The sequence below is a fragment of the Lutra lutra genome, chromosome 7, assembly GCF_902655055.1.
Source record: "Lutra lutra chromosome 7, mLutLut1.2, whole genome shotgun sequence".
NCBI classification, from domain to species: domain Eukaryota; kingdom Metazoa; phylum Chordata; class Mammalia; order Carnivora; family Mustelidae; genus Lutra; species Lutra lutra.
The window spans coordinates 73,180,737-73,206,080 of NC_062284.1; the positions used below are offsets into that span (position 1 = coordinate 73,180,737).

Consider the following 25,344-nt stretch of genomic DNA (forward strand, 5'->3'; position numbering starts at 1 on the left):
TTTGTAATACCAACAAGGAGAATTCTTTGGCCTGATCTCCAAAGCAATTTTACAAATAGATGTCAGTTCTCCCTGGAGATTCTTGAAGCCCCAGTAAGAGAGGAGGGGATGGATTATTTTGCTGCCCTCCCCACAGTACTGCCCCTCTGCCTCCAGAGTCACAAACCAAAGCTTGCGCCTCTGGCCTTCCACACTGACCAGCTGACCCCCAGTGCAGGTCTAACTGTAGATGAATCACAAGGTGTATTTACATCCATTATTTCATGGCCAGATGAGGCAGTATTATCCCCACTTTCTTTTTCACCCAGGAAACCAAGGCCTAGAGAGGTTAAGTGACTTGCAAGTAAGTTGTGGTGTCAGAGGCAAACCCAGAACTTCCAAGCCTAAATCCAGTGGTCTCTCCACGACGGTACAGCTGTCTCCTGAGAGCTAGAGGGGGCAGTGATAAAAGAGGATCCCCAAGTTCTGGACCCTGTCCAACCCAGTCTTAGAGATCATACCCTGCCTGAGCAGGGTAGGGTTAGCCAGCTGCCTGTTTTCCACTGTCTGTGCCAAGTCAGAGAAATGGATTATAAACTCAAGGATCGCTTGAGGAACAGGAAAAGCAGTTCTCTGCTTGAGGTTTTGGGAATGTGAAGGCTGACACTTGGATTCAAAGTCTTGCAAAGGTCCCTGTTGATGAGGGAACAGAAGCCTGGCTGAGGATAAAGCAAAAGCTGACACCCTGCAACCTTCCCCCACCCCCACTCCTGGGTGGGACATACGTGACATTCTTTAGGAATCTCCCAACTATCTTAATGTTACTACCTTGCTAAGAAGGGGAAAATGACCTTGACAATGGCAAGGCCTCTGGTATATGGTATCTTGTAGGTCCTCTTCAGCATATGAAAGTTCTATTGAAACCTCCCTTTTTCCTTACTTCTCCCAACCCCATCGCACAGAACCTGCCACCCCTCACAACCCTGGGGCAGCAGCGCTTTCTGTCCACGGGTCCCGTACCCATGCTTTAATAAACCACCATGGGGCACCTGGGTGGCTCAGTGGGTTAAGCCTCAGCCTTTGGCTCAGATCATGATCCCAGGGTCCTGGAATCGAGCCCCACATCGGGCTCTCTGCTCAGTGGGGAGCCTGCTTCCCCCTCTCCCTCTGCCTGCCTCTCTGCCTACTTGTGATCTCTGTCTGTCAAATAAATAAGTAAAATCTTTAAAAAAAAACGCTAAGGGTCAGATTTGTCCCTTGATGTTTAAAAAAATAAACCACCATTTTGCACTAAAGATGTCTCAAGAATCCTTTCTTGGTTGTCAGCTCTGCCCACTCCCCTGCCCCGCTGAATCTCACTTATATTCTAAAACTTCATCACTATCACCCTCAAACTTTTCATTCTTCCTTCTTTCTCCATGAGAGCAATAGACACAACTTCCTCCATTGCCATGTGATCTAGCAATTGATTTGCCTGGGACTTCCAAGCAGCACCCCAGCCCTGAACACGAAATATTAATGACCTCAGCCTTACAGCCATCTTTAGTCATCTTACACTACTAGGGAAGCAGGAAGTGCCAGTGCCAATTTATATGTTGGGTCATCAGTGCCTTTGTCAACCTTCCCCTGTCTGGTAAGCTGAAGGGAGCAGAAGTTCCTGTGATGATATGGCCTTTCTTTGGAGCCACAACCCAAAGATCTGGGGTCCTTCTTATGGCCGCCATGTTGGGAATGCACTCCTCAGTGGTCTTCCTTTGCTCTCCTTGTATGGTATAGACAGCAATTCACTTTCAGGTCAGACATCCTGTGGGCAGAAGAAATCATTTCACTTCAAAAATAGAATTTTTGAGAATCAGTATGGGCTCAACAGGTGCTTTGGAGAGATTACACTGGAGATAAAGAGAGACCAATTAACAAGTGCAAGGCAGCGTTCATACATCATAAAGCATAATATACAATGATAACTTCAGAACTTCTACAAATGAGAGGCTGAGGGGTATCTGTCTGGTTGGGAGATGCCTCAGGACCTTGCCTTGAGGCTGTATTTTAATAGCACCTAAGATTGAGAAAAATGTTTAAGAACGAAGGACTGGTGGAGATTATGGGGGCGGGGGGGGCAGATAGGTAAGGTCCCCGAAGCACTCTTCTTGCCTCTCCTACAAACGGTTAAAGTCTCAGGTATCTTAATTTTTATTTTTACTTCTCTCTCTCTCTCTCTCTTTTTTTTTTTCACCGTGGTAAGTAGTGAAAGAAGAGACAACCCCCAGGGCCCACGAAGCTATGGCCTAATTGGTGGTCTTGACACAGAAAGAATGACTGAGCACAGGGTACATGGGCTGCACAGAGCCTGAGAAAGGCAGAGTCCACTGTCTGGGCCCTGGCACATTTTTCACCTTCCACCTGGGCACCCCAGGTGGAATATGCTCTATTTGTGCTCAAGTTCCAGATTATTCCTGCCCTGCGCCCAAGCCCGGCTGTCCACGGCAGGCGCCGGCTCTCCCCACCTGGGTGGGGCATACCTTCTAGCCACCCTCTGTGCCAAGCTTCCACCAGAGCATCACCTCTTCCCTGATCCTACTGTTTTCTACCTCTGGCTTTGATTTATTATTCATACAAACTCTGTCGTAGCCAAGCCCAGAGGAAGGTTGCTTTTGTCCATTAACAATAAGCTCTTAAAATTACTCCTAAGCTATGGCAGATATAAATCACAGTCATAAACATAAGCACATTCTGGGGATTTTTCAGAACGACTTCTTGCATGATTTGGGATAGTTCTACAATAATTACCTAGCAAGACAGGCTTATTTGAACCCTGCTAACTGTTCTTTTGATATTAATGCAGCTTTAAGCCCACAGCACTTCCTCCTGCCTCGGGGCTTGCTTTCTCTCTCTCTTTCTTTTTTTTTTTTTAGTGTCCTAATTTCTTATTTTGAAAGTTTTTCCTTACAACTGCCCTGGTGTATCAGGTGGAGTCCTAGCAGGAGACAGAGGACGCTCTCGAAGGCATGATTAGGAAAAAAAAAAAAAAAAATCTAACAAAAGGGACATTCAGAAGATGCTAACAGATATTATGGATTGCATTGTATCCCTCAAAAAAAGATACATTGGGGTGCCTGGGTGGCTCAGTGAGTTAAGCAACTGCCATTGGCTCAAGTCATGATCTCAGGATCTTGGGATGGAGTCTGCTTCTTTCTCTCCCTTGGCCTGCCACTCCCTCTACTTGTGCTCTCTCTGTCAAAAAAAATAAAATAAAATATTAAAAAAAAAAAAGATATGTTGAATTCCCAACCCCCAATACCCAGAAAGTGATCTTATTTGGAAATAGGATCATTGCAGTAGAGATAACTAATTAAGATTAATGGAGTAAGTTAAGATCATACCAGAGTAAGATGAGCCTCCTAATCCAAAATGATTGATGTCTTTGTAAAAAGACAGCCATGAAAAGACAGAGACACAGAGAGAACACCATGCAACCACAAAGGCAGAACCTGGAGTTGTGCAGTTGTGAGCCAAGCCAAGGAACACCAGAGATGTCAGCAAACCTCCAGAAGCTAGGGGTAGTCAAGGAAGGGTGGCCCTACAAGTCTTAGAGGCAGCATGGCCCTGCTGACAACTTGATTTCAGAACTTGAGCCCTCAGAACTGTGAGACAATACATTTCTCTTGGTTTAAGGCATCCCATTGGTGGTACTTTGTTTAGGCAGTCATAGAAAACTAATACAGCTGGGTTATGGGAAATCAAAAAAAAAGATGATAAATCACCCTTGGGTCTGGCAACAGAGAAGCCACTACCACCCTAAGCCCAAAGCCTGGAGAGGAGGAGCCTTTCCTGAGACCTGCAGCTGCAGGGGAGTGGCTGAGAGGAGCTGTGGCCTCCTGCAGAAAGAGGCAGGCGCTGCCAATCCTGGCAGGAGGGGATCTGGGGTGATACCACTACACCTCTCTCTTTCCCTTCTCTCCAATCTCCTGATGGTGCCTCCCATTGGCCAAACTAAATGGTATGCCAGAGAGCCAAGGAACTAGGCAAATGCTGTCCATTCAGGTCAGCCTCCTCAAGGATGAGGTAAAGTAGATCCAGAGGGACAGACACTATCTAGCAAGCCTGGACAACTTCTGTATTTGAATCTCAGCTCTAAAGTCACTTCCTCAGGGAGCCTTCCCTGATCTCCTGACCAGGTCCTGGCCCCTATAACATGCTCTTATAATCCCTATGCTTCTACAGAGTGCTTATCACAACTGCAGTGAAGGAATTTATTATGCAAATCATTAAGTGATGATTGGCTCCCATGTTAGAAGGAGAACTCCAGGAGAGAACCACATCTGCCATTTATCAGTGAATCCCGAGAGTCTGGTGCTTAGTAAAAAATGACTGATTTCTAGGATGTGCCAAGAGCTAGGCATCCTGATATAAAAAGGATCAAGTATGGAAGTCCAGAGACTTCCTTGGCAACTTTCAAGGAACTAAAGAGAAAGGGAACCTACAGGTAGGTAGTGATGGTGTAATGTGTAATTCCAAAGAGTGTGACCAGCTTAAGTACTTGGTAATGGTCCTCTAGGAAAGCTGGGTAAGACGGGCCATTGGGTAATGAGATGATCCAGGATAGGAAGAGCAACCACCATGAGGTCAAGCCAACTTAAGCGTTTGCTTCTATCAGAATTTCCTCAGGCCAGTCTGGTTCCAATCACACTGGAGAAAACCAAAACCTTAGGTAGGTGTCTCCTCTACTAGCATGAGAATGTATGTCCCCCCCCCCCACACACACACACCCCACCCCTGCCAGGTGCTGGATGCCACCTTTGCTCTGACCTCCTCACATACCAAGTGACCCTCTTCTCACCTTCGGCTGCACCATTTAGTTTCCATTATTAATTTACCTGTTTTCTTCCAAAATTTCATGGATTACTGGTCTTGAAATTCAAAAGTGTAACTCCCAAGAATTCAAACATTCCTCTCCTTCAAAGTATATATATGCATGTAGGTGGTCATAAACTAGGATGGAGTGGTGGTTTTAAGTTTTTTACGATATTTTGCTTCATGTAATTCAGCTTAGGTGACCTAAGAACTCTTCAGAATAGAAGATAGAGGAGCTCAATAAAGATCGGGAAGCTCTGGCTCAAATGTGGAGACCGTGCTTCATTTGGATTGCTCTTTTACACTTGGGTGAATCACCCTTATCCAATTTCCCATGGAGGGAATTTGCAGGAAACACAGCAGTCATTGCAACACCCGCAGTCCTTGTGCACGTCCCATATTGATCTGCTTAGTTTTTGGTTCTTTTGATTATAGCTGTAAATATCAATAACTCTTCTTGGAATTAACTGTTAATGTCACCACAGAGCAGACAACATGTACATCTAACATGAAAATGAAGAAATAGCAACAAACTTAACTTCTAGGGCAAGAAGCAAAAACCTTGTCATCAATCAAATAAGCTGCCTTCACCTCCTCTCACCTATCTGGACCACATCATGGATCTTGAAGGTAGCCTTGTCATCCCATTAACAGGCAACAGGCTCTGCCAGCCTCCTGTGACTGGCAAAGTCCCTCCTGGGGAACAAAGCAGCTGCCCATGGGGGCCGGTTTCATCAGGCACAAATGCATCCCACAGTTGATTCAGAAGAAGGACCAGGCAGAGGGCAAACTGCAGAGCTGTCCCTGGGGGGATCCTGTAGAGGGCATATTCCCTCATCCATCTCAGCCTCTTCTGGACAGGGGAGGCAGATCCTGGGACCTCAACTGAACAAGACTCAGCAACAATGAGGCATGGCGGCTGCCAGGTCCTCACACTCAGGGTCAGTGCCCCTTCCACGGAGATCTCAGGATCCCCTCTCGTGTCTTTTCTCTCAAGAGTCAGGTCTGCTGTTACATTGGTGCCAGACCTAGTAGTGACTATGTGTGTCTGGGGGCAGAGGGAACTGCTATCCTCCAGGGCTCCATGGAAGGAAAAACCATCACTGACTACCGTATCAACTGGCACAGGAAGACTCAGGAGAACACAATAACTTTCAGATGTCATGAAGGACCATCTATGACCCTGGTTTTCATGAAAGGTTCTAAAATGAAATTGATGCTTCCAACGACCAGGCTCTACTTGAGATCCTTGAAGTCTCAGGGAGAGATGAAGGCTCTTCCTACTGCACCGGTGACCCCGCTGTGCTGCAGGTCCACTTCTGAGTAGCTCAAAACCATGGTGATCTATGTAGAATGGCAGTTCCAACAAGACTGTGATTGTCTCTTGAATAAATCATTTAAGAAATGGGGGCCAGATAAGGCTAGCATTCCTTGCCTTCCCTTCAGGCTCAGTCTCTCTTGGCCTGCCCATTTACTTACACCCACGGTGTTCAGACAGTTCACTCCCAGTGGGGTGTGACCAGGGGACAGCATGCAGGAGAGAGGAGAAATAAAGCCAAAGTCAGGAATTGCAGCATTCCCTGTACACTCCTCTTTTTTTAAGACTTACTTATTTATTTGTGAGAGAGGGAGTGTGTGTGTACACATGGCAAGAGGGGCAGAGGGAGAATGAGAGAAGCAGACTCCTTGCTGAGCCCAGAGCCTGACCCTAGACTGGATCCCATGATCCCAAAATCATGACCTGAGCTGAAATCAAGAGTCACACCTTCACCAGCTGAGCCACCCAGGCGCCCCTCCTATACTTTTAGTGGGGTTTTGGGTTTTTGTGGTTTTTTTGAGCTTCATAAAATATTTGACCACACACCCAAAGTGCTTAGGGCTTGGCACTTTCCAAAGTACGATAATAGGTGATGTCCTGTTTCTCCCTAACCAGATTCACCAGAAATCTAGCTGTGCTATAGAAGGAGGCTGTGAAGTTGGGAAGAACTCTCCCTTCCTCCACCATCAGCAGTTTGCTCTGCTCATCATCTTGTCCAACTTGAAGGACAAGACTCCATCTCTAGCATTTACATTGTTTTCATGATTACTCAGTAGATATGTCGTTTGCCCTCCCTTCCACCTCTATCTCTTCGCTTCCTCTTGTCTGTGTGCTAGAGACAAAACATTGACAACTTTCTTCCACTGGCACTTCCTCCTCCTCCTTCGAACAGCTTAATTTAAACTCCACTTTAATCTTGAACAATGTACTTTTCCAGATTTAGGTGATGGACAGCCTATGCTGAGCCTAAACCTAAGGCTTTCCTTTCTGTGTCATCAAAGAAAACTACAACTCACCTTATGAAACATCTCATGGGAACTTCAGGTGATGACAGATATGTTCGGCAAGTTGATTGAGGTGATGGTCTCATGGATGTACAGGGATCTCAAAATTCATCAGACTGTGCACTGTAAATATGTGTGGTTTATTGCATGTCAAGTATAATTTGATAAAGTTATAAAAATACTTTTTAATTTAAAAAATACAATTTTTTTTAAGATTTTTATTTATTTATTTGACAGAGAGAAATCACAAGTAAGCAGAGAGGCAGGCAGAGAGAGAAGGAAGCAGGCTCCCCGCCGAGCAGAAAGCCCGATGCGGGGCTCGAACCCAGGACCTGGGATCATGACCTGAGCCGAAGGCAGCGGCTCAACCCACTGAGCCACCCAGGCGCCCCTAAAAAATACAATTTTTTAAAAGCTTCCTTGGACTACTTCAGTCAATGTCTAGGGAAAACTTTCTCTAACTAACGCTTCTAATCAAAGATACTGCCCTCCACAGAATTAGAAGGAGGCTGACAAGTGTTTACTAGACACACACAGTAAATTTCAGTCAGGGCTTCTCACTGTTCCACCCAGGGTCTTCACAATCCCCCAGTCGCTCATGATTCTGCCTGAAATATATAGATATATATAGAGAGAGAGAGAGGAAGGGAGGGAGGGAGAGGGACTGACAGGGAGACAGACAGAGACATATGATTAGATAGCTATAAACCCACATATATGTATATAAAATATATACACACACTATATATAGTGATAAAGTATAATCATTCTGTGTATTTTAGCCATGACTCCCATGAGCTCTCATCATTTATCTCCCCAAACAGCTACATTCCAACCCTTTAGGGAATCTCTCCTTTTCAATCTCCACTCCCACCCACTCAGTCTGTCCTAGTGTCCTGATTTCAACACAGGCCTGGGCCTGGCATCCACCTCTCCCTGTTGGGTTGTATCTTTAGCTGAACGGTCAGCAAGGCTCTGGGTATTGACTCTGCCCTTGGATAAAATCAAGTTCCTGGATCCCGATCTAGATCAGGCATTCTGAGCCCCACATTCTGGGAAAGGAGTTTGCACCCAACCTTCCTAGCATGCATCTGTGTTACCACACAGGCCCTGTCACAACTCCTCAAGCCCACTGCCTGCTACTCATTTCCAGTTATTTTTGTTTGAATTAACAGTAGGCAGGAAGGTGGAGTGCATCTCCAAGACTAAAAGGGTATAATCCTTCCAGTTTGAAATCATGACTTTGGAAAAGAATGACATTTGGAAGCTAGTTACACAGATGGTGTCAAAGTTTTGGAACCATGGTTTTATAAGGCCTGCAAGATGAATTCCTAGGAAGAAACCCAGTGGGTCCTCCTGACAGACACTAGGAAGACTGTCTTGGAGGAAGAGGTGAAAAACTATGTGGACAGATCCATAAACCTGCAGTTAACTGTACTAAGAGCTAACATCTGTGGAATCTTACTGTACATCAGGTGCTACTGAGTACTTTACATGTGTTATGATTTAATCCTCTCAACAACCCTATGGTGCATTTTCTATTATTATCCCTATTGTTAAAATGAGGACAGAAAAGCTAAAACACTTGCCCAAAGTACCCCCTCTAGTCAGGGAGGGTGACAGGTTTCTGATTGTGGAGTCCTCTTGAGGACACAGTCTGTGATTCAGAGCAGGGCAGTTACCATAGAGGAGGCAGTCTCCAGGATGTGTCAGAAATAAGGAACAACAAAAGCTGTGCCCTCACCATGAGACCTACTATTCAAACTGATGATCTGTGACCACTTGTCAAGAAACTGGGACAATGCAGCAGCAGTCCCACGTGACTTCTCCAGTGTTTTCTAATTCTGAGATTTTGTGATCCTGGCATACGCTTCACACTGACTTCTAAAATCATCTGTAACTCTTCATCTTTGAAATGCAGATAATGTTTTCCAACTTCACTGTATTGTTGTAAAAAGTTAAGGATAGAAAGTAAAGTGCACTACATGTAGTAGCTACTCAGCAGTAGCTACATGTCATAAGAATAAATGATAAAATGGGATGATCAAGGAGAGAGCAAATGCAATTACTGAGGGCCAACGATAGGCAGCCACTTTGCAGGTGTGGATTCCCTTAATCCTTCTGTCAGTCTGTGAGATCATTACTGTCAGTTGTGTTTTACAGATGGGGATACTGAGCCTCAGAGAGCCCAGGTGACTGACCTATGATCACAGAAGCAGAGCCAGGATCCAGGTCTGAGTTGAAGGCTGATGGTGCTGGCACTGGGGTAGGGGCTAGAAGATCTACTGATGAAATACATCACCTATTAACAATATCTGAGTTAAAGAATGGCTGGGAAAAGACGTGTGATGTCCAGTCACCTGGTGCTACAGACGTCTCTCCTTGTCCAGTCCTCAGAAGAGGGGATGGGGACAGGGGTATCTAACACCTTCTAACTCCCATCTCTCGCTCCCTTGCTTTAAAACTCCAGTTGCAATTTCAGCTTCCAAGCTGTTCTCCAGTGGTACCTCACCCTCCTGGCTGAAGGAGGACAGCTACAACCCAGGGGAGATAACAACCCCCTGCCACTTATACTCCTGAGCTCCACCCCTATGTCAGCAGCTTTCCTCCCAGGCCACAACACAGGAAATGGACCCATATATTTTTTCCTCCCCTCTGATGTTTGTCAAATGTAATGTCTTATTGGACTCCCTTAGAGTTTCTGGGGTGAAAACATACTCCCTGCCTTCTCCTTTCCTACTCGGGGCCTACCTGGAATGGCAGCTACCAGGGTCTGGGGCTAATGTGAAGAGAACTTCAGAAATTCTATAGGTCTCTGGCAGATCCATGGGACAGCTAACTTTACCATCCACAGATATCTCCACTGCACAGCGATGTACCTGATTTTGTCTCTTCCATTTTTTTGACTTGTTATCCCTCATAGGAAGAGAGCAAAAGGGCTCAATCAAGATCTGTCATTTCCAGTTCTCAGCATTCAAAATGAGCAAACTGACACCATTACGCCCTTCAGTGAATAAAGGCTAGCCTGCTGTGGGGTCTCAGACAGGAAGTGCTAGGGAGGGTCTCGGACAGGAAGTGCTGTCTGATGACTCTTCCTCTTCCGGGCTAGCAAACTGAAGAGACTCCAGACTCGAGTTCTTTCCTACTCTTCCTTTCAACGTACTGCCCTCAAATATGAGTGGCAGTGAGAGGATTGGACACCTGTAATTGCCTTTGTCAGAACACCTCATTCATTCCTCCTGCAAATACCACCTGTCCTCTCTGCTTACGTGTTCTCGTAGCATTTGTCACCATTTAAGGGGTTGTGTATTTTTCTCATTTATTTGTTTCATTCTTTGCTGGAATGTAAGTTCCATGGTGGCAGGGAAGTTTGTTGTCTGTTTTGTTCAATGCCTTCACTCCAGCACTTAGATTTAAGTCTGGCACACAACAGGTACTCCATAAACAGAGTGAGTGAGTGGGCGCTACGTTCATGGGCTGTGCTGGAGGCTAGGGGCATAATCGTGCACAGGCCTACTGCTAACTCTGCCTCCTGACATGCTTTTTCCAAGCCTCGTCTGTCCACTAACAAAGTGCTATAAACTGTAATAAGATTTTCTGTGGGGTTGATAATAGTCATCTAGAACACCAAATAACTTAGTTTTGGAGAGTACACATTAAGTCTCCTCTGTTCCTTGAACATCCCCCATGAGAGGGATAAAAGAGAGAGCATGGCAGGCTTTCTCCTTTGACACCTTTTTTTCTTTTTTCCCTTTTAATCCTAAAGCCTCAGGCCTTGAGTCTTGAACAGGTAAACACTGAACATTTCTACTTGATTTCACAAAGGAATTTTGTAAACTTTCTCTCCAGTAGGACCTGCAGGGGCACAGCATTTTGTAACTAAAAGCCACAGTAACCTATCTTCCAAAACAAAAGAGCAGTTCCTAACTCCCTGTCCCCTCTACCTCCATCACAACTACTACCCACCAGATGATTTTGTTATTCTTCAAGAATGCAGAATCCCCAGGGGTCTTATTTTTTTAGCAATTCACACACAACATATGTGTTGTGATTGGTAACAGTGAACAGTAATGGGTATCAACTCCTGAAGGAATTCTCTGGATGCTCAAGGACTTCCAAGACAGTAGTCAGCCTGGGGTGGGGGGAAGGGAGGGTGAAGAGCCTGTACCCCACAGCATGCAGGACTCAATAGGAAAAGGATCTGGTGAGAGGACAAAAGAAATCAAGCCAAAACACAATTGCTGGCCGTAATTTCAACAAGATAGAAGCTTCTCAAACTCTGTGTTTAAATAAGAAATCTAATAGCCATATGTTTTTTATTTACCCGCATCCACGTGGGAGAATAGGGAAATTTAAATTATTTTTTTCTGGCTTAAAGGCAAAGCCTCATGAGTATTTATAACTTTCAGAGAAAGAAATGTCAGTATAAATATATTACTAGGGCAACAAATTATTAAGAAGGAAGACTGATACAAAATCTAGTTTGGGAGACTAAAGTTGCTTTCATAGAATGTGATGACATTCATCTGTTTCCTAAATAACAATTTATTTTATTTAAGTGCCTACTATGTGCCATAGACTCATCTAGATATACTGAGAATACAGTATTCAGACGCTCTTAAGTTTCTTTTAGTGAAAATAAACACCAAAGAAGAGAAATGTTAGGTGGTGGCAGTTGTCATGGAGAAGACTCACAGGAAGAGAGAGAAGGTGTTTCCAAGGATATGGGTGGAGATAGCTGCTTTAAATCAGGTGGTCAAGAAAGGCTGCAATGAGAAGCTCACATTTCAACAAAAGCCCCAGGGAGAGCCAGGAGAGTAATATTTGGAGTCTGAGTGTTTGCCAGATTTTTTGGCTAGAAGTGATATTTTATTTCTTTTTTTAAATATTTTATTTACTCATTTCACAGAGAAAGAGATAGCGAGAGAGGGAACACAAGCAGGGGGGAGTAGGAGAGGGAGAAGCAGGCTTCCCGCAAAGCGGGGAGCCCATTGGGGGGGCTCGATCCCAGGACCCTGGGAACATGACCTGAGCTAAAGGCAGATACTTAATGACTGAGCCACTCAGGTAACCCAGAAATGATATTTTCATGTCCAGATTTGTGACCCATAATAGTATCGGCTTTCCAGTAGCCTGGGGGAATAGGCAACAGCCTTTCCTTCTTACTTGTTAAGAGTTCTCTCACTAACAGTTGAGACTTTCATTTTTCAAGACCAAGTGATAGAATTCCATTAAATAGCACAAAGTGGAGAGGAAGCAGTCCTGAAAAGGTCCAAACTTAGAAAACGCAGAAAAGGAAAATGGCAGAACGGGATTATTGGCAAATGGAATATGGGACCTTTTTTTTTTTCCTTCTGTTTGCCTTCTCTCCCTTATGTGACCACATCCTTTGGTTGGTGAGTGTCTCCTCCCAATCATAAAAAGAAAATACACAAATCCAATGATGCATTTCTCTTGATGGTACCCAAGAGGACCCTACACCAACATCCCCAGGAGAAGATCTGCAGCCTCATCTACACTTGCAGATCGACGTGCCTTCCAAAAAACCGTCCCAATAGACAGAGAAGCTAAATAAAACATGTGTTCACCTCAATGAAGTTCTTGGTTTTTCCTCATCTCCAGGAAGCCACCCACAGGTAAACCTGGGGGATTTGGAGTAACTGTGGAGAAAGCTGGAGTGTCTTTACTATTTCCCTCAAAGCTTTAGGGATTCACCCTTCAGGGCTTCTGGACCTGCTGGGACCACAAGTCTCAGGATTGGCCCCAGAGTTGGTTTCCATCTTCACTCGCCACCTGACAGAAGTGAGCCACATTACTTAGAGGCAGTGAGAAGGAAAATCAGCACCCACGGGGAAAACACCAAGGAAACACAGCCCAAGTCTGCGCTATCAAAAAAAGTTCTGTCACATCGAAGGCTCCTCATGCATAAAGACTTGAACTGTGTTTGCATACCACATATTATAGTCATGAGGGATGGATGGAGGATTAACTGTCTCAGTCATCTAATGAAAGACAGAAGGGTTTTTGTTTTTGTTTTTGTTTTCATACACTGAGTTTATAAATAAGGACACAAAGAACCACAAAGGGGTCAGTGTAACTGGCACTATAAATTAAAATCAGAGCGGTGGCACAGCAATTATACGCCTCCCTAGGAAGAATCAACTTGACAGTCTGTTGAGTTCACAGCCAGAAACCATTAAGTTCATGTGAAGGATATCCTTCCTCCTCAGCCCTTTAGCCCTGCCGCTACCCGCACCCTCCTCCCCTGGGCCCACAGAACACACACACACACACACACACACACACACCCATTAGAACAGTATGAAACTCTAACCACCTCCTGGTTCAACCTCTTTAGTTGAAGAAGTAGAAACTGAGAAATGGAGAAATTAAGTGACTTTCCACCATCACATAGCCAGCTAAGTGCAGGTGTCCCAACTCCTGGTCAAGTACTCCTTCCACCACACTCTGACCCCTGGTTACCACAGGAAAGCACCCCTGTATTTCCAGTCCACTCCCTGATGTGCTGCTCTCCTCTCCTGTCAGCTGGAAAATCTTTCTCCTCCCAGCCAAGGTGAGCACTGTAGATGGAAGAGTAGGAAGTCTCTTCTGTGTTGTAGGAGAAAAGACCCCTCAAAGAATTCCAAAGGGCTTGACTTCAGTTCTACCTTTACTTTCTACGTCCTTCTAAAGAAACTCCTTGAAATCTCCAACCCTGCCCTGGGTCCTTTTGCATTCCTGTGGGTGCCTAGCATCATACTGAGTGCACAGCCAAGTTTGCAGCATAAAGAAGGAAGGCTTGGCTTCCTCTCACCCATCTCAACCTAGGTAAGCCTCACTCCTTAGGGACCCAGCTCCTTACTCCCTGCCCTTTGTCCCCAGGCAATGCCTCTGATCCTCTCTGCTGAGGAATTGATGAATCAATGGCCAGAGCCTGCCTTCGATTCAGACACAAATTCTCCCCTCTTTTATTACTTTTTTATTATTATTATTATTATTTTTTACAAAGGTGGCTATTTTAATGACAAAACTCAAACAGTACTGAAGGGGGTCTGTGTCAATGGACAAAAAGTCAGTCCCTCTGGGAGGGGTCCCAGGAGCAGCACCCGGGCCGGAGGGTGGCCTCCTACTGCTGGGCCAGAAGTGCTGTCCTGTTGGCCTTCATCTTCTCCAGCCGCTTGGCCAGGTGGCTGTTGGTCATCTCCATCTCCTCAATCTTGTCCAGTGCTGTTCATAACTCTCGCTGTAGCTTCCTCTTTTCCGCCTTCAGTTCATCCTCCACCTTCTCGGCATTCTCCGCGGCGGACTTATACCTCAGCACCTGGCCCTCGGGCCGGCTGATACTCTGCTCCAATGTGGTTATATCCTGTTCTGCCTTTGAAAGCTTAAATTTATATTCACTAATTTGTCTATTGGCATCTCTCTGCATCTCGATGAACTGCAGGTCAGAACCATTGTGCAGCCCCACCATGTCTGCTGCCGAGCCCTCACTCCGAGAGCACTTCTGCCGCTCCTCCTCCAGCTGCAGCTTCAGCCTTCGGATCTGTGATAGTAGCTCTTCCTTTTCTCCAGAAAGTTTTCGTAGCCTGACATCTAGTGGACCCTCTCCTGCAGACCCCAAGACCTGAGCAGCCTCCTGAGACACCACGGTGATGGCTCCCACCACTGGTTCATGATTGACATCCCCATTGGGAGTGCCATCAGGGATTATAACTAAGCCACGTTTCTCAATGAGCTCATCTCTCTGTCGAAGGCCTTCTTTAAGTTCATCCATCTTATGCTGCAGCACACTACACATATGTTTCTGCCTTTCTAACTCCTTTGATTTTTCTTCATTTTCTCTATAAAATTCTGCCATCTGTTTCTCCAAAATAAATGAGAGCCAACAATAGGATAATGATGTTAAGAAAGAGAAAACCAATGAGGTGTTATGGGATTGTGAGAAGGACAATGTTATACCCAACACTGGTCAGTGCCTCCCCCAGGGGCACAGGAATGGCATGTTCCTGAGTTAATCCGAGTAAATCTTAGAAAAATTAAACAGTGTTGAACTGTGGCATGTGAAGAGTTATTAGACAATGGAAGAGAAACCTGTTAGACTAGAAACCGTGTTCAAAACCTAGTTCTGCCCTGTGAGTACTTGACCCCATCACCTTGCTTCCCCAGCGTACTTCTAGAAGGTGAAGGAGCTGGAACTGGTGCAGCCTGAGGTCTCTTCCAGTTCTTCCCCTCTATGACTTTATCATCGGTTGTCCTCATTTCCTAGGAGCAGAGAAAAAGATAAAACATTATGAGATTACAGCAAAAAGAAGTTAAAAATGAGGATCTCCTTGAACTGAAAATCACCAACAAATGTAATGAGGTACCGGTAATAAAAATTGATGGTCTACCGTCATGCGGTACTTTTTTATATGCAAGTCACTGTTCAGCATAGTGTACAGGTTTTAATTTGTTTAATCTTCACAACAACTCGTTGCCCTTATTATCCTTATTTTACATATGAAGGCACTAAAGCAAGGAAGGGGTAAGGCTTTGCTCAAGGTCAGGCTGCTGGTGAGTGGCTGAACTTGGATACAAGCCCAGGAAACCTTGCTCCAAAGGTACTATGCAGCACAACTCAGGAGTCTCCGTTTCCTGGACTAAAGTGATTTCTTATTAAAAGTGAATTCTTAAGTAACATCTGTAGGCAAAAAAGTGGGCCCAGTACCTTCCCAGAGTCTTTTCTGACTGTAGTAGGCTTTCCTCTATAAAAGGAAGCTATACAAGGAGGGCAGAACTGTTTCCTATTAGGGACTCACAATTCTACCCTCACATGTTGCCCCCAGGACTAATAGCTTCTGTGTGTGGCTTGGAAATCAGTCTCCAGCCTGGGCTATCTGCCTGGGCTGACCTTCCTTGTAGTGGTCCTTTCTGGCAAATGCATGAGTCATCATTTATGAGGCAGTATGAGGTCTGTGTCTGAAACTTCTTATCAGTGCTCCTTCTTTTGCAAATATCTGGTCACTAAATTCTCAGTTTTCAGAAAACTTTGCTTATCCAGCTATGAGTATACTCTCCTGCAGGGCCTCCCCAGTCTTAGAGTAGATTTAATGTACTTTTTTAGGAACCGAGAGATCTTTTCCCATCCTTACAAAGGAACAAATGAAGCGGGGTAATTAACCTGTGACGGGTTACATTTCCCCATCATCGTGCTATCCATGCTGTCTATATGGAGTAAGTTTCCACTATAGTACTTGGCCAAGAAAACCAGTTCCCCTAAATGAATCCGAATAATAAATATCCTCTATTCCCATTTCCATGCTCTGTCTTCTTCTGTTAAAGAAACACAGGGAACTTATCCAGAGGAGCTGGAAAGAAAAGCTAGGGAATCAAAGCTGTTCTCTTGCCAGAAATGCATGTTCTGACAGGAGAAGATAGTGAAGGGTACCCTGTGCCAAATCACATGCTGGTAAGAAGTTATCTGAGATCTGGGGAAACATCTACCTGCTAAGAGCTAGCAGCCTATTAAAAAAAAAATGGGAGTCAGAATTCTTACTTCTTTTCATATAAATTTAGATAATTCAGTTAACCTCTTCAAGCCTCAGATTCTCATCACCACAATAAAGAGTTTATATTTGATCTCTACGGTCCTTTCAGCATGACCACCAACAAATTGTAGGTCCCCACCCAGCAAGAGAGAGAAGGAAGAAACCATCGGACAAAAGAGATCAAATTTGACAGATTCCCAAGATCGGGAAGCACAGATTTCTGCCTAACTGATTCCTTTTTGTGACCCCATAAGGGTAGAAATTTTAAAAAAAGAACAAAATGAAATACACTCATGGTTAATCAAAGGGGATTGAAGGTCATTGCTAACCTCACACCTACCTTGCTTCGCCTCCAGCTCACCTCCCTTGAGACACTCCTCCTTCTCTTTAATGCCTCATCATGATTCTCAAAAACTGTGATCACTCAAGGTTGAAGCTTTTAATCTCCCATGTATAAAAGGATATGCAAATAGAGTTCAGTTTCCTGTTGAGTCTCTGCCAAGGTCTTAGCCTGGTAGTTCTGGGAAAGGAGCCAAAGACCTCATATTTCTTGGCTGTTAACATTCTCCCATCTGTGCTCAAGTCAGCAGCCTGGGCTTCAGGCTATAGCTTGTCTTTAGACTTACACTTTCCTAGATTTTCTAAAGGAACTCTTTAGAATGTTTCTGGAAGAAAGTAACTTGGCTCCCAAGTAACCAGACAGAGGATTATCTGATTATATTTTGAGACAGTAAGAAAAAGACCAGGAAGTCTATATTCCTATGTCATAGCCATAGAATCCAATCTTGTAAGCTACTTGAAGTACTGATATTAATTAGGTCTTAGGCAAGCCTTGCAAATAAGTCATCTGTGTCTCCAACACAGGGTGTCCCACATCATACATACACATGGTGAAAAAGGCAAGCCCCTCAGATGTACTAACAGCCCTGAACAAACAGCCCTATTCACAAACAATAGACCTAGAAAACATAAGACATCTCAATGTGTTTCTGGGCTAAGAGGTTCTGCTAAACAAAGAATTGTCCCCTGTGTCTCCCTGATTGAACTCACAGAAAATACCAACTGCCATTTTTATTCAACACAAGGCATCCAGACCCAAGTTTACTGAAATGTTGTTACCAATATTCTGATGGAAGATTACATGTTCCAAACTTGGCTAAACCTGACCATTCTCTATGCACGAAATTTTCTCTTTTTCTGTAAATGCTCTGGTCTTATTTGTATTTTCTAGTATTTCCCTTCTGAAGCTAACTCCCAAAGGGCTTTCCTGGGCATCCTTATTTCCTTCAGAAGGTCAGTATACAACTTAGGTTTCTGAATTTCTTCAGATATCTCTATGGACAGATTTCCTCTCTCATTTCTCTGTTAACCCAGGCAGTTACCGGGAGCAAAGAGTTCAAGCTTGGACTACCTTGAGAAAGTATATTAGTAAAAAAATGTTCTCAGCATTCTTGTTCCATACCAATTATTCACTTAATGTCTTTTGCAGCATTTATTTCTAAATATCTTTCTCTAAGCTTGATCCTTGGGCTTCCTCTTTATAACATCACACTTTCTTCTTTGAAATCTGCTTATAAAAGTGTTGATGCTCTACAAACTTTCCATCCCTCAGTTTTTCCTTACAGTTCCCTCACCCAGAGCCTTACATGCCCCGCAATAATTGTTCCCAGGTCATTTGCATCTCAACAGGGAAATGAGGCAAACCAGGTCCCTTCTAATTCTCCTTCCTGCTTCTCAACCCAAGGGCCTTACATTCCCCACCTCCTATCCCCTCCCCCAACCCCCACGCACCCATGTCTGTAGTTCTGGAAAGTTAGCTCCACCTTGAGCCACTTGTGGGCATTTTTTCTCAGATATCTGTCCCTGGAGCAGCATTTGGGGACAGAGCCTGAACTCCATTGACATTTTGACTCTTGAAGGTGCCTAACTCAGAAAGACTTGGCAGTTTCTACCTAAATCCAGGACCAGCTACTTTATCACTGTAATTTGCCACACAGATCAAAGGAAAAGTGTGGGCTATCTACATACCCTTTCCTATAAAGGCTCAAAACTAAATCTTAGATTCTACAGGATATATGGGTCCTATAAAGCTCCAGGGAAAAGGCTTAAATGCACCAGTTCTGTGGACTGTAATAGGAGCTGTCCAGATCATTTGCCTTCATTGGAAGAAAGAAGCATTGTCACCTTAGACATCTCCAACTCTCTGGTCTGCATTTGTCTTCCTAATATTATACCTCATTCTATTGTGTATTTACAGCAGATGTACTACACCCAGAGAAAACTGGAAAAATCATCATGGTTTTGTGTTAGTCTGGAGGCTCAAGCTAAAGCAAGTGAATCTGACTCCAGAGTAACATCTTCCTCTCTCTCTGATGCAAAGACTCCAAAGGCTATGTATAAAGCAGGGTTCTAATCACCTTATATTCCATTTGGATGTATTTTTCCTAGCTTCCGTACATTGTTTCTGCACATAGAGAATTCAGTGATGAAAACTGAAGATCTATCTTACATATACTAATTAACTCAACAATCAGTGCAGATTGATTGTAAAGGATGGGGAGATGATTTTGCACCGAGATTCACTAACCTCTATTTTAATGAGAAAAATAATAGAGAAACTTTCTTCCTATAGTGACTTTCTCTCTTGTTAGATTGTTTGCCAGGAGGGGTTAGGATGGTTCTGCCATGGCTCTTTGATTTCCACACCCCAAGCCATCTGGTCTCCATCACATCTGGAGGAATGATCTCTTTGTTCAGCATTGTTCATATCCTCACACTGATCCCAATAGTCAGAACTGACTATACAGATTGGCTAATAAAACTAGACAAGCCCATGTTCTAAGGGAAAGAGGTGGAAAGCAGTGGGATGGTGCTAGGAAAGTGCTCATGTCCACTGCTGACTCAGTCTTCTACCAGCTGTTTAATCCAACAGATGCATTTTCCTTATGAGGCATCAGAGACCCTGAACTTCCACATCCTGTGGTTCCCTATACCCCTAACACCCCACTTTTGAGTTCCTTTCCAATTCAGAGAACAAAAGCCACTGGCTTTGGGCCAGTTCACAGCAGATGTGAGTCGCAACCGCCAACTACCCAGGACAGGGTATGAGAATCAGCTTCTTAGAAATTCCCATACTCTTGTTCCCATCAATCATCTAGCACCTGCTCAAAAACAGACTGGGAGACTTTCTCCTGAACATCTTTAGGGATTTAATGCTTCCTGTTGGGAATTCAGAATATTGAGTTTACTAAGATTTAAGAATACTGAGTTAAGGGGATCATTGGAAAGTAGGCATTACAATTCACATAGACTTAAGGAAAACCTGCAAATCTATCCAAAACTTTGACATAATGCCTTCCTATACCATTGACCTTGCCGATCTCTCTCTCTCCAGCTCCCACGTGGAGATATCTCTCTGTATAGGTATTCAGAGCCATGAGCAGTAGGACCTTTCCTCTGTCCACATGCAAGACAATGGGAATGGGATTCTGCCAATCAGAGTATCATTACTAGTTTGTGCCAAGCCTTGCAAGATCTTTTCCTCGTACTGTAACTGTCTATAAGAGATTGTACCCTGGAGTTCCCTAAGTCTGTAGATTTCTTTTCCTACTTTTTTACATCAGGAAATGGTTCCTACTCTGCACTATTTAGTAAAGCTAAGAAAAATAAAAAGGACAGGGACAAAGTGCAAGGAAAAAAACAAAAGACATATACTGTTGTTGACTCAAGAGTATTTATCACTTGAATTGATAATTAACCTGGATCTTCCCCCAAAAATATAAAGGTCTGTATTAAGATATGTATTTTCATAGGGTCGCTGAAAGAAAATATGAGAATTCGAGAAATGCAGAAGGCTTGAATCCTACAGAATCCACCACGCCCCCAAAAGTGCTTAGCTGTGCTCAGAATAATTCCAAGTCTTGGATTGATAGCTAAGAGTCTTGGTGATAAGAGTAAGAGTCTTGTTGATAAGACTTGGTGACAAGCTTAAGTCTTGGTGATAGCTAAGAGAGACTGCTCCTGGCAGCCCTCTGCAAAGTATAATGTAGGTCATCCATGGCTGCCCCATTCTCTTCTTTCTGTGCCTTTTCCTTGGGCGCATCTCCCCATCACATTCTTCATATGGTTTCGTTCTATTCCCATCAAAACCTGCTGTCAAGAAATGAACTGAAACCAATTCACACTAATTTAGTGAGTGACAAAATTTAGATGGAGGCTGGGTTTTTCTCAGGTTGGGGTGGAATGGAGGAAGCATTGTATGTTAAAGGGGATAATAGGATAATAGCTGTAAGCTAAAGACTAAGACAACCATGGCAAAATTTTCAAACCTCAGAAACGTTGCCCAATGAAAGATGGAAGTTTGTTCTCCACTGGGAGGCTTAGTGTGGATCATTCAAGGAGAGTCTGGAGTCTCCCCCCAAGAAGAGGCCCAGCTAGCGCACACAGTGAACGTCAACCTGCCCATGCAGAAAAGCATGCAGCAGAACCCAGAATTGGGGCAAAGAGGAAAAATACATATTATGTCAATAGGGGGAATAGCTTTGTAATAGCTGACAGCCATTCAACAGAGAAACAAGCATCCTAGTCAGAGAGTGGGTTCAGGTGGATGTCCACACTAGGAAGGTTGTTTACAATCTGGTTGGGTTAGAACTCAATGATCTGAGCTCTTTTTCCTCCCTAGAATTCCTGACAGAAGTCTACGTTGAAAGAAAATCAGGACCACCATCAAAAAGCAACCACAGCTATTATGTTGGTATATTCCTTCCCTGTTTTCTTGTTCAGTGTGTAATTATTACTCTGTAAAAGTAATCATACTCCATATACACATTTCTCTTTCTTAATATTATGTAATCAATTCCTTATGCTATTAGATCCCTTTCCTAATTAGCATTTTTAGTGAACTACATTAATATTATGTCTAGGAACATACTACTATCTACTTAATCAGGTCTCTTATGACTGAGAATTTAGAGGGCTACTACATTTTTCCTAATAATAAAATGTTGTGATGACCATATCTGTATATATTTTTTTCATTATCTAAAGTTAACATATATGTATACGAGAAAAAAATACATAAAAAGTTTGTTTGCAAATCTGAAGTAGTCTCCATTTTCCTCATTTAGAAGATTCAAAATAAAGGTTTTTAGCCAACTTGGATATATAAACCTTTAGGGTTATAACTGAAATTGTCAGATTCTACTTTAAAATGTTTAATGTTCTAATTTAGTTACATGTACATATTTAAAATCACATATTATATGAAATAGATCCATTTTGAAATATTGCTCTTTTCCATCCTCATAACTCAAAAATTTTATTCAAATTCTTCACAAGCATCTCAAATCAATGTATTTGTCCTCAGTAGAGCTGCTTCTTTTAATCTTCAAATATTTTTCCAGAGTATATCAACCCCACTTGTGTCTAAGTTGTTTGAATTATAGCACATTAGGAATCCATGGATTCATGTGAATCTATATATGATTCTGTCATTGAATATGAAACTATCACTGAAACATTTTTGAACCAAAATACCTATTCACAAAACATTAGAAATGTTGTCTTCTCATTTATACTGTAAGCAAATATTCATGGTCTCCACAACAAAACATTTACTTTAAAAGACTGTGAAACAATAGACATTTAACCAATATTCAACACTTGCAGTTTCAAAGGCACACTCGCAAGAATAATTACTAAGTCCTTGTTAAATTACTCACTCATCTTTTTCGCAATCTCAGCTGTTGATTTTTGTAAGTAGCCATGAACTAGCATTAACTGAGATCATTCCAGGTTAACGTGTCTTCTCTGAACTGTACTCAATCATACAAAATAAAATTGTGTAAAAGCATTGTAATACTGCCTTTTATCATTGTTTAAGGAATCAAATATAAGGGACTCTCTCTTCTCTGAGGTTAATAAACCTCACTTTACATTCAAACATACATAACATTTTCCCACAGTGAATTCCTCAAAGTGGAAATATTTCTTCAAACTAGTATGCATATTTTCACTCTCTTGATATTAAATAATTGGCTTCCAATAAAAAATAACAATTTATATCATTACCAACATTTGCCAGTATTGGGAACATCACCTTTTCTATAATTGTTCAACTATCTGTCAGAGGAAAAAAAATGGCTTGTTAACGCTTTATTTGCATTTTCTGTTACTAGAAGATTAAGACATTTTTCCAAGTTTGTTAACCAGTGGCTAACTTTCTTTATTTGTTCTTTGTCTGCTTTTATTCTGGGTTCTTAGCATTTTACTTACTGATTTTTGTGACTGTCATAATTTTGTGCCTCTGAGTTTTACAGCAATTAACCACAATAACAGCACTGGTGAAAGGAAATTTCTATTCTGGGTGGCAAAGTGCCAAGAAAAGGGAGAAAGAAAGAAGAGAGTTTTTGTATTACTGTGTTTCACTGTGATGGGTTACCACAGAGGTTGAAGAGCTTTAAGCCTTTATTCAAAAACACCCAGTTGTAATCTTCTATGTATGTCTCAGCATCAGGAGGAATCTTCTGAGTGTTTCTGGGAGAAACTAATATATGAGCTTGCCCCCTGACTCCCTTCTTTAAGGATTTACTCCATATCACCTACTGTAGTTGTTCCAGAATGTGGGCGAGAATCACCACAGCCATCAGTAATAAATAATTCCAACCACACATTTTAACAACATTTATTAAATATCCTTGTGGCAGCATCAAAGAGAATATCATAGAAGGAGTAAAGAGAATGGAAGTAACAATGGCCGTGAACCTGGCTATTGGGTGGCACACTTGTAAGTGATGATCTAGGTGCACCCATGTCTGTCTCATTTACAAAATTACTCCCTTCAAACAAATCAGTGCCTAGTACAAAACAAAGCAAGTGCTTGGGAACTGATTGTTGTGAATTGAATTTCATCTGGTTGGAATATGACATGCTTATAGAGTCCTTTTTTTTTTTTTTTTAATAACCAGAAAGGAATCCACAAAATGAACCTCTGACACCAAATCCCCAAATCCTAACAGTTCATGTGTCTTGTTCAAATGAGAAAACTGGAGAATGAGGGAGTAGAGATGACAAGAAGGCCACTATCAGGCCGTCCTGGGCAAATGGCCCAGGGATGTGGTGGAGAATATGGATTCTTCATGAATAAATCCTGAATTATCAGAAAGTCACAAGTAAGTAAACAGATGGTGGCAGGGGAAATTTTGCAGGTAGGGTTAGCTGGAAAAAGCTCCTGGAGATGAATCCTGAGTTGGTCTTTGAAGCTAGTGAAAGATCTACCACAACCAGGAATATTATTTTTGAGTCAAGGAATCTCCTTCTGTGACGAAATGCCACCAAACTGTTTCCTCATTGCCGAGCAAAGGCACAATGTATCCCTACCCACTGAAACTGTGTGTTTTTGAAAAATATTTCCTCGGAACTAAGCAATATTTCTTTTCACTTCAGAAAATCAGTCAACGTTAATACTGTAGATCTGAGAGCTTACCAGTCCTGGGCTCTCCTTCACTCTTCTCTTGACCCCTAGTATGTTTGATCAAGAGCACAGGATTAATCCCTTCATCCTGGGATTACAATCACCAGTTAGCCCACCAAGCCCAATTGCTCTTTTTATGTCTAGAAGAGCAAAAGCAATGCATAGGGGGAATAAAATTATACCCAGGCTTCCTCCCAGGTTGTGCACAATAACAAGGCTTATGGCTTAAAGGATAGAATACATCAATCCAAATAAAATCAGAAGAGCCCATTTTCAGGGAATATAAACTGTTCACCAAGATAACACTTAAATGAAATTCTTACTTTTACTTGTTTTCTAAAAGCATAAACTCTTTTAGATATTAATTTTTCAGCATATAGTGATGAATTTTAACATTTCTTTCTGGTATAGCAGACTGGAGACATTCACAGACACAGAAAGAAGAAATAGGATGAGTCTGCTGCTTCACGCAATAAATCACGCAGAAAAAAATATTTCAAACAAAAAAATAAATAAATAAATAAATAAATAAAGTTCTAAAACCCTTGAAAGTCTCAGGTTACTTGCTGGTTGCAATGGGAATATGTAACTTTACAAAAGATAGATTTTTCTGTCACCATCTTATCCTAGGGATCGACCTTCGCCTCATTCAGTCATTATGTCCCTCTTGACATGATGCAATACACAAGATTCAGCCTCACCACACAGTAGTCCTGCCCCAAATCAGTAAATTCACTAAGCCTAAGCCAACCTTTAGTTCTAAAAGGAGACGAGGGAGCTAGAAGAACAAGTTAAAGAATTCCACAAAGAAACAACAGGATAAATCCCAAAGGTGAAATATTCTACAGGACAATAAGCCCTGTCCCTTCAATAATCAATGTTATGAGAAGAAGAAAAAAAGCACAGTGGAGGGAAAGCAGTGGAAGGAGGATTGTCTCATATTAAAGAAACATAAAAGCTTTAACACCAAATGAAATAATCTTTAACTAGATTCCTGTGTTGTTGTTGTTCTTCTTCTTAAGATTTTATTTATTTATTTGAAACAGAGAGAGATCACAATAGGCAGAGAGAGAGGGGAAAGCAGGCTCCCTGCCAAGCAGAGAGCCCAATGTGGGGTTCGATCCTAGGACCCTGAGATCATGACCTGAGCTGAAGGCAGAGGCTTAAGCCACTGCACCACCCAGGCACCCCTGG

General features: G+C 42.8%; 1 pseudogene and 2 gene segments (V, D, J or C); 2 read left to right on the top strand and 1 right to left on the bottom strand.

Annotated features, from left to right (window-relative positions):
• LOC125104779 (T-cell receptor alpha chain C region-like) overlaps positions 1 to 25,344 on the top strand; it is a 311,082-nt gene that overhangs the window by 175,065 nt on the left and 110,673 nt on the right.
• Positions 1 to 25,344, top strand: part of LOC125104778 (T cell receptor delta constant-like) — a 67,940-nt gene that overhangs the window by 16,072 nt on the left and 26,524 nt on the right. Inside the window, 2 exon segments of the C gene segment in view lie at positions 5,996 to 6,132; positions 23,789 to 23,808. Of these exon segments, the coding sequence occupies positions 5,996 to 6,132; positions 23,789 to 23,808 (157 nt within the window).
• On the bottom strand, positions 14,164 to 17,129 carry LOC125104780 (leucine-rich repeat flightless-interacting protein 2-like; annotated as a pseudogene).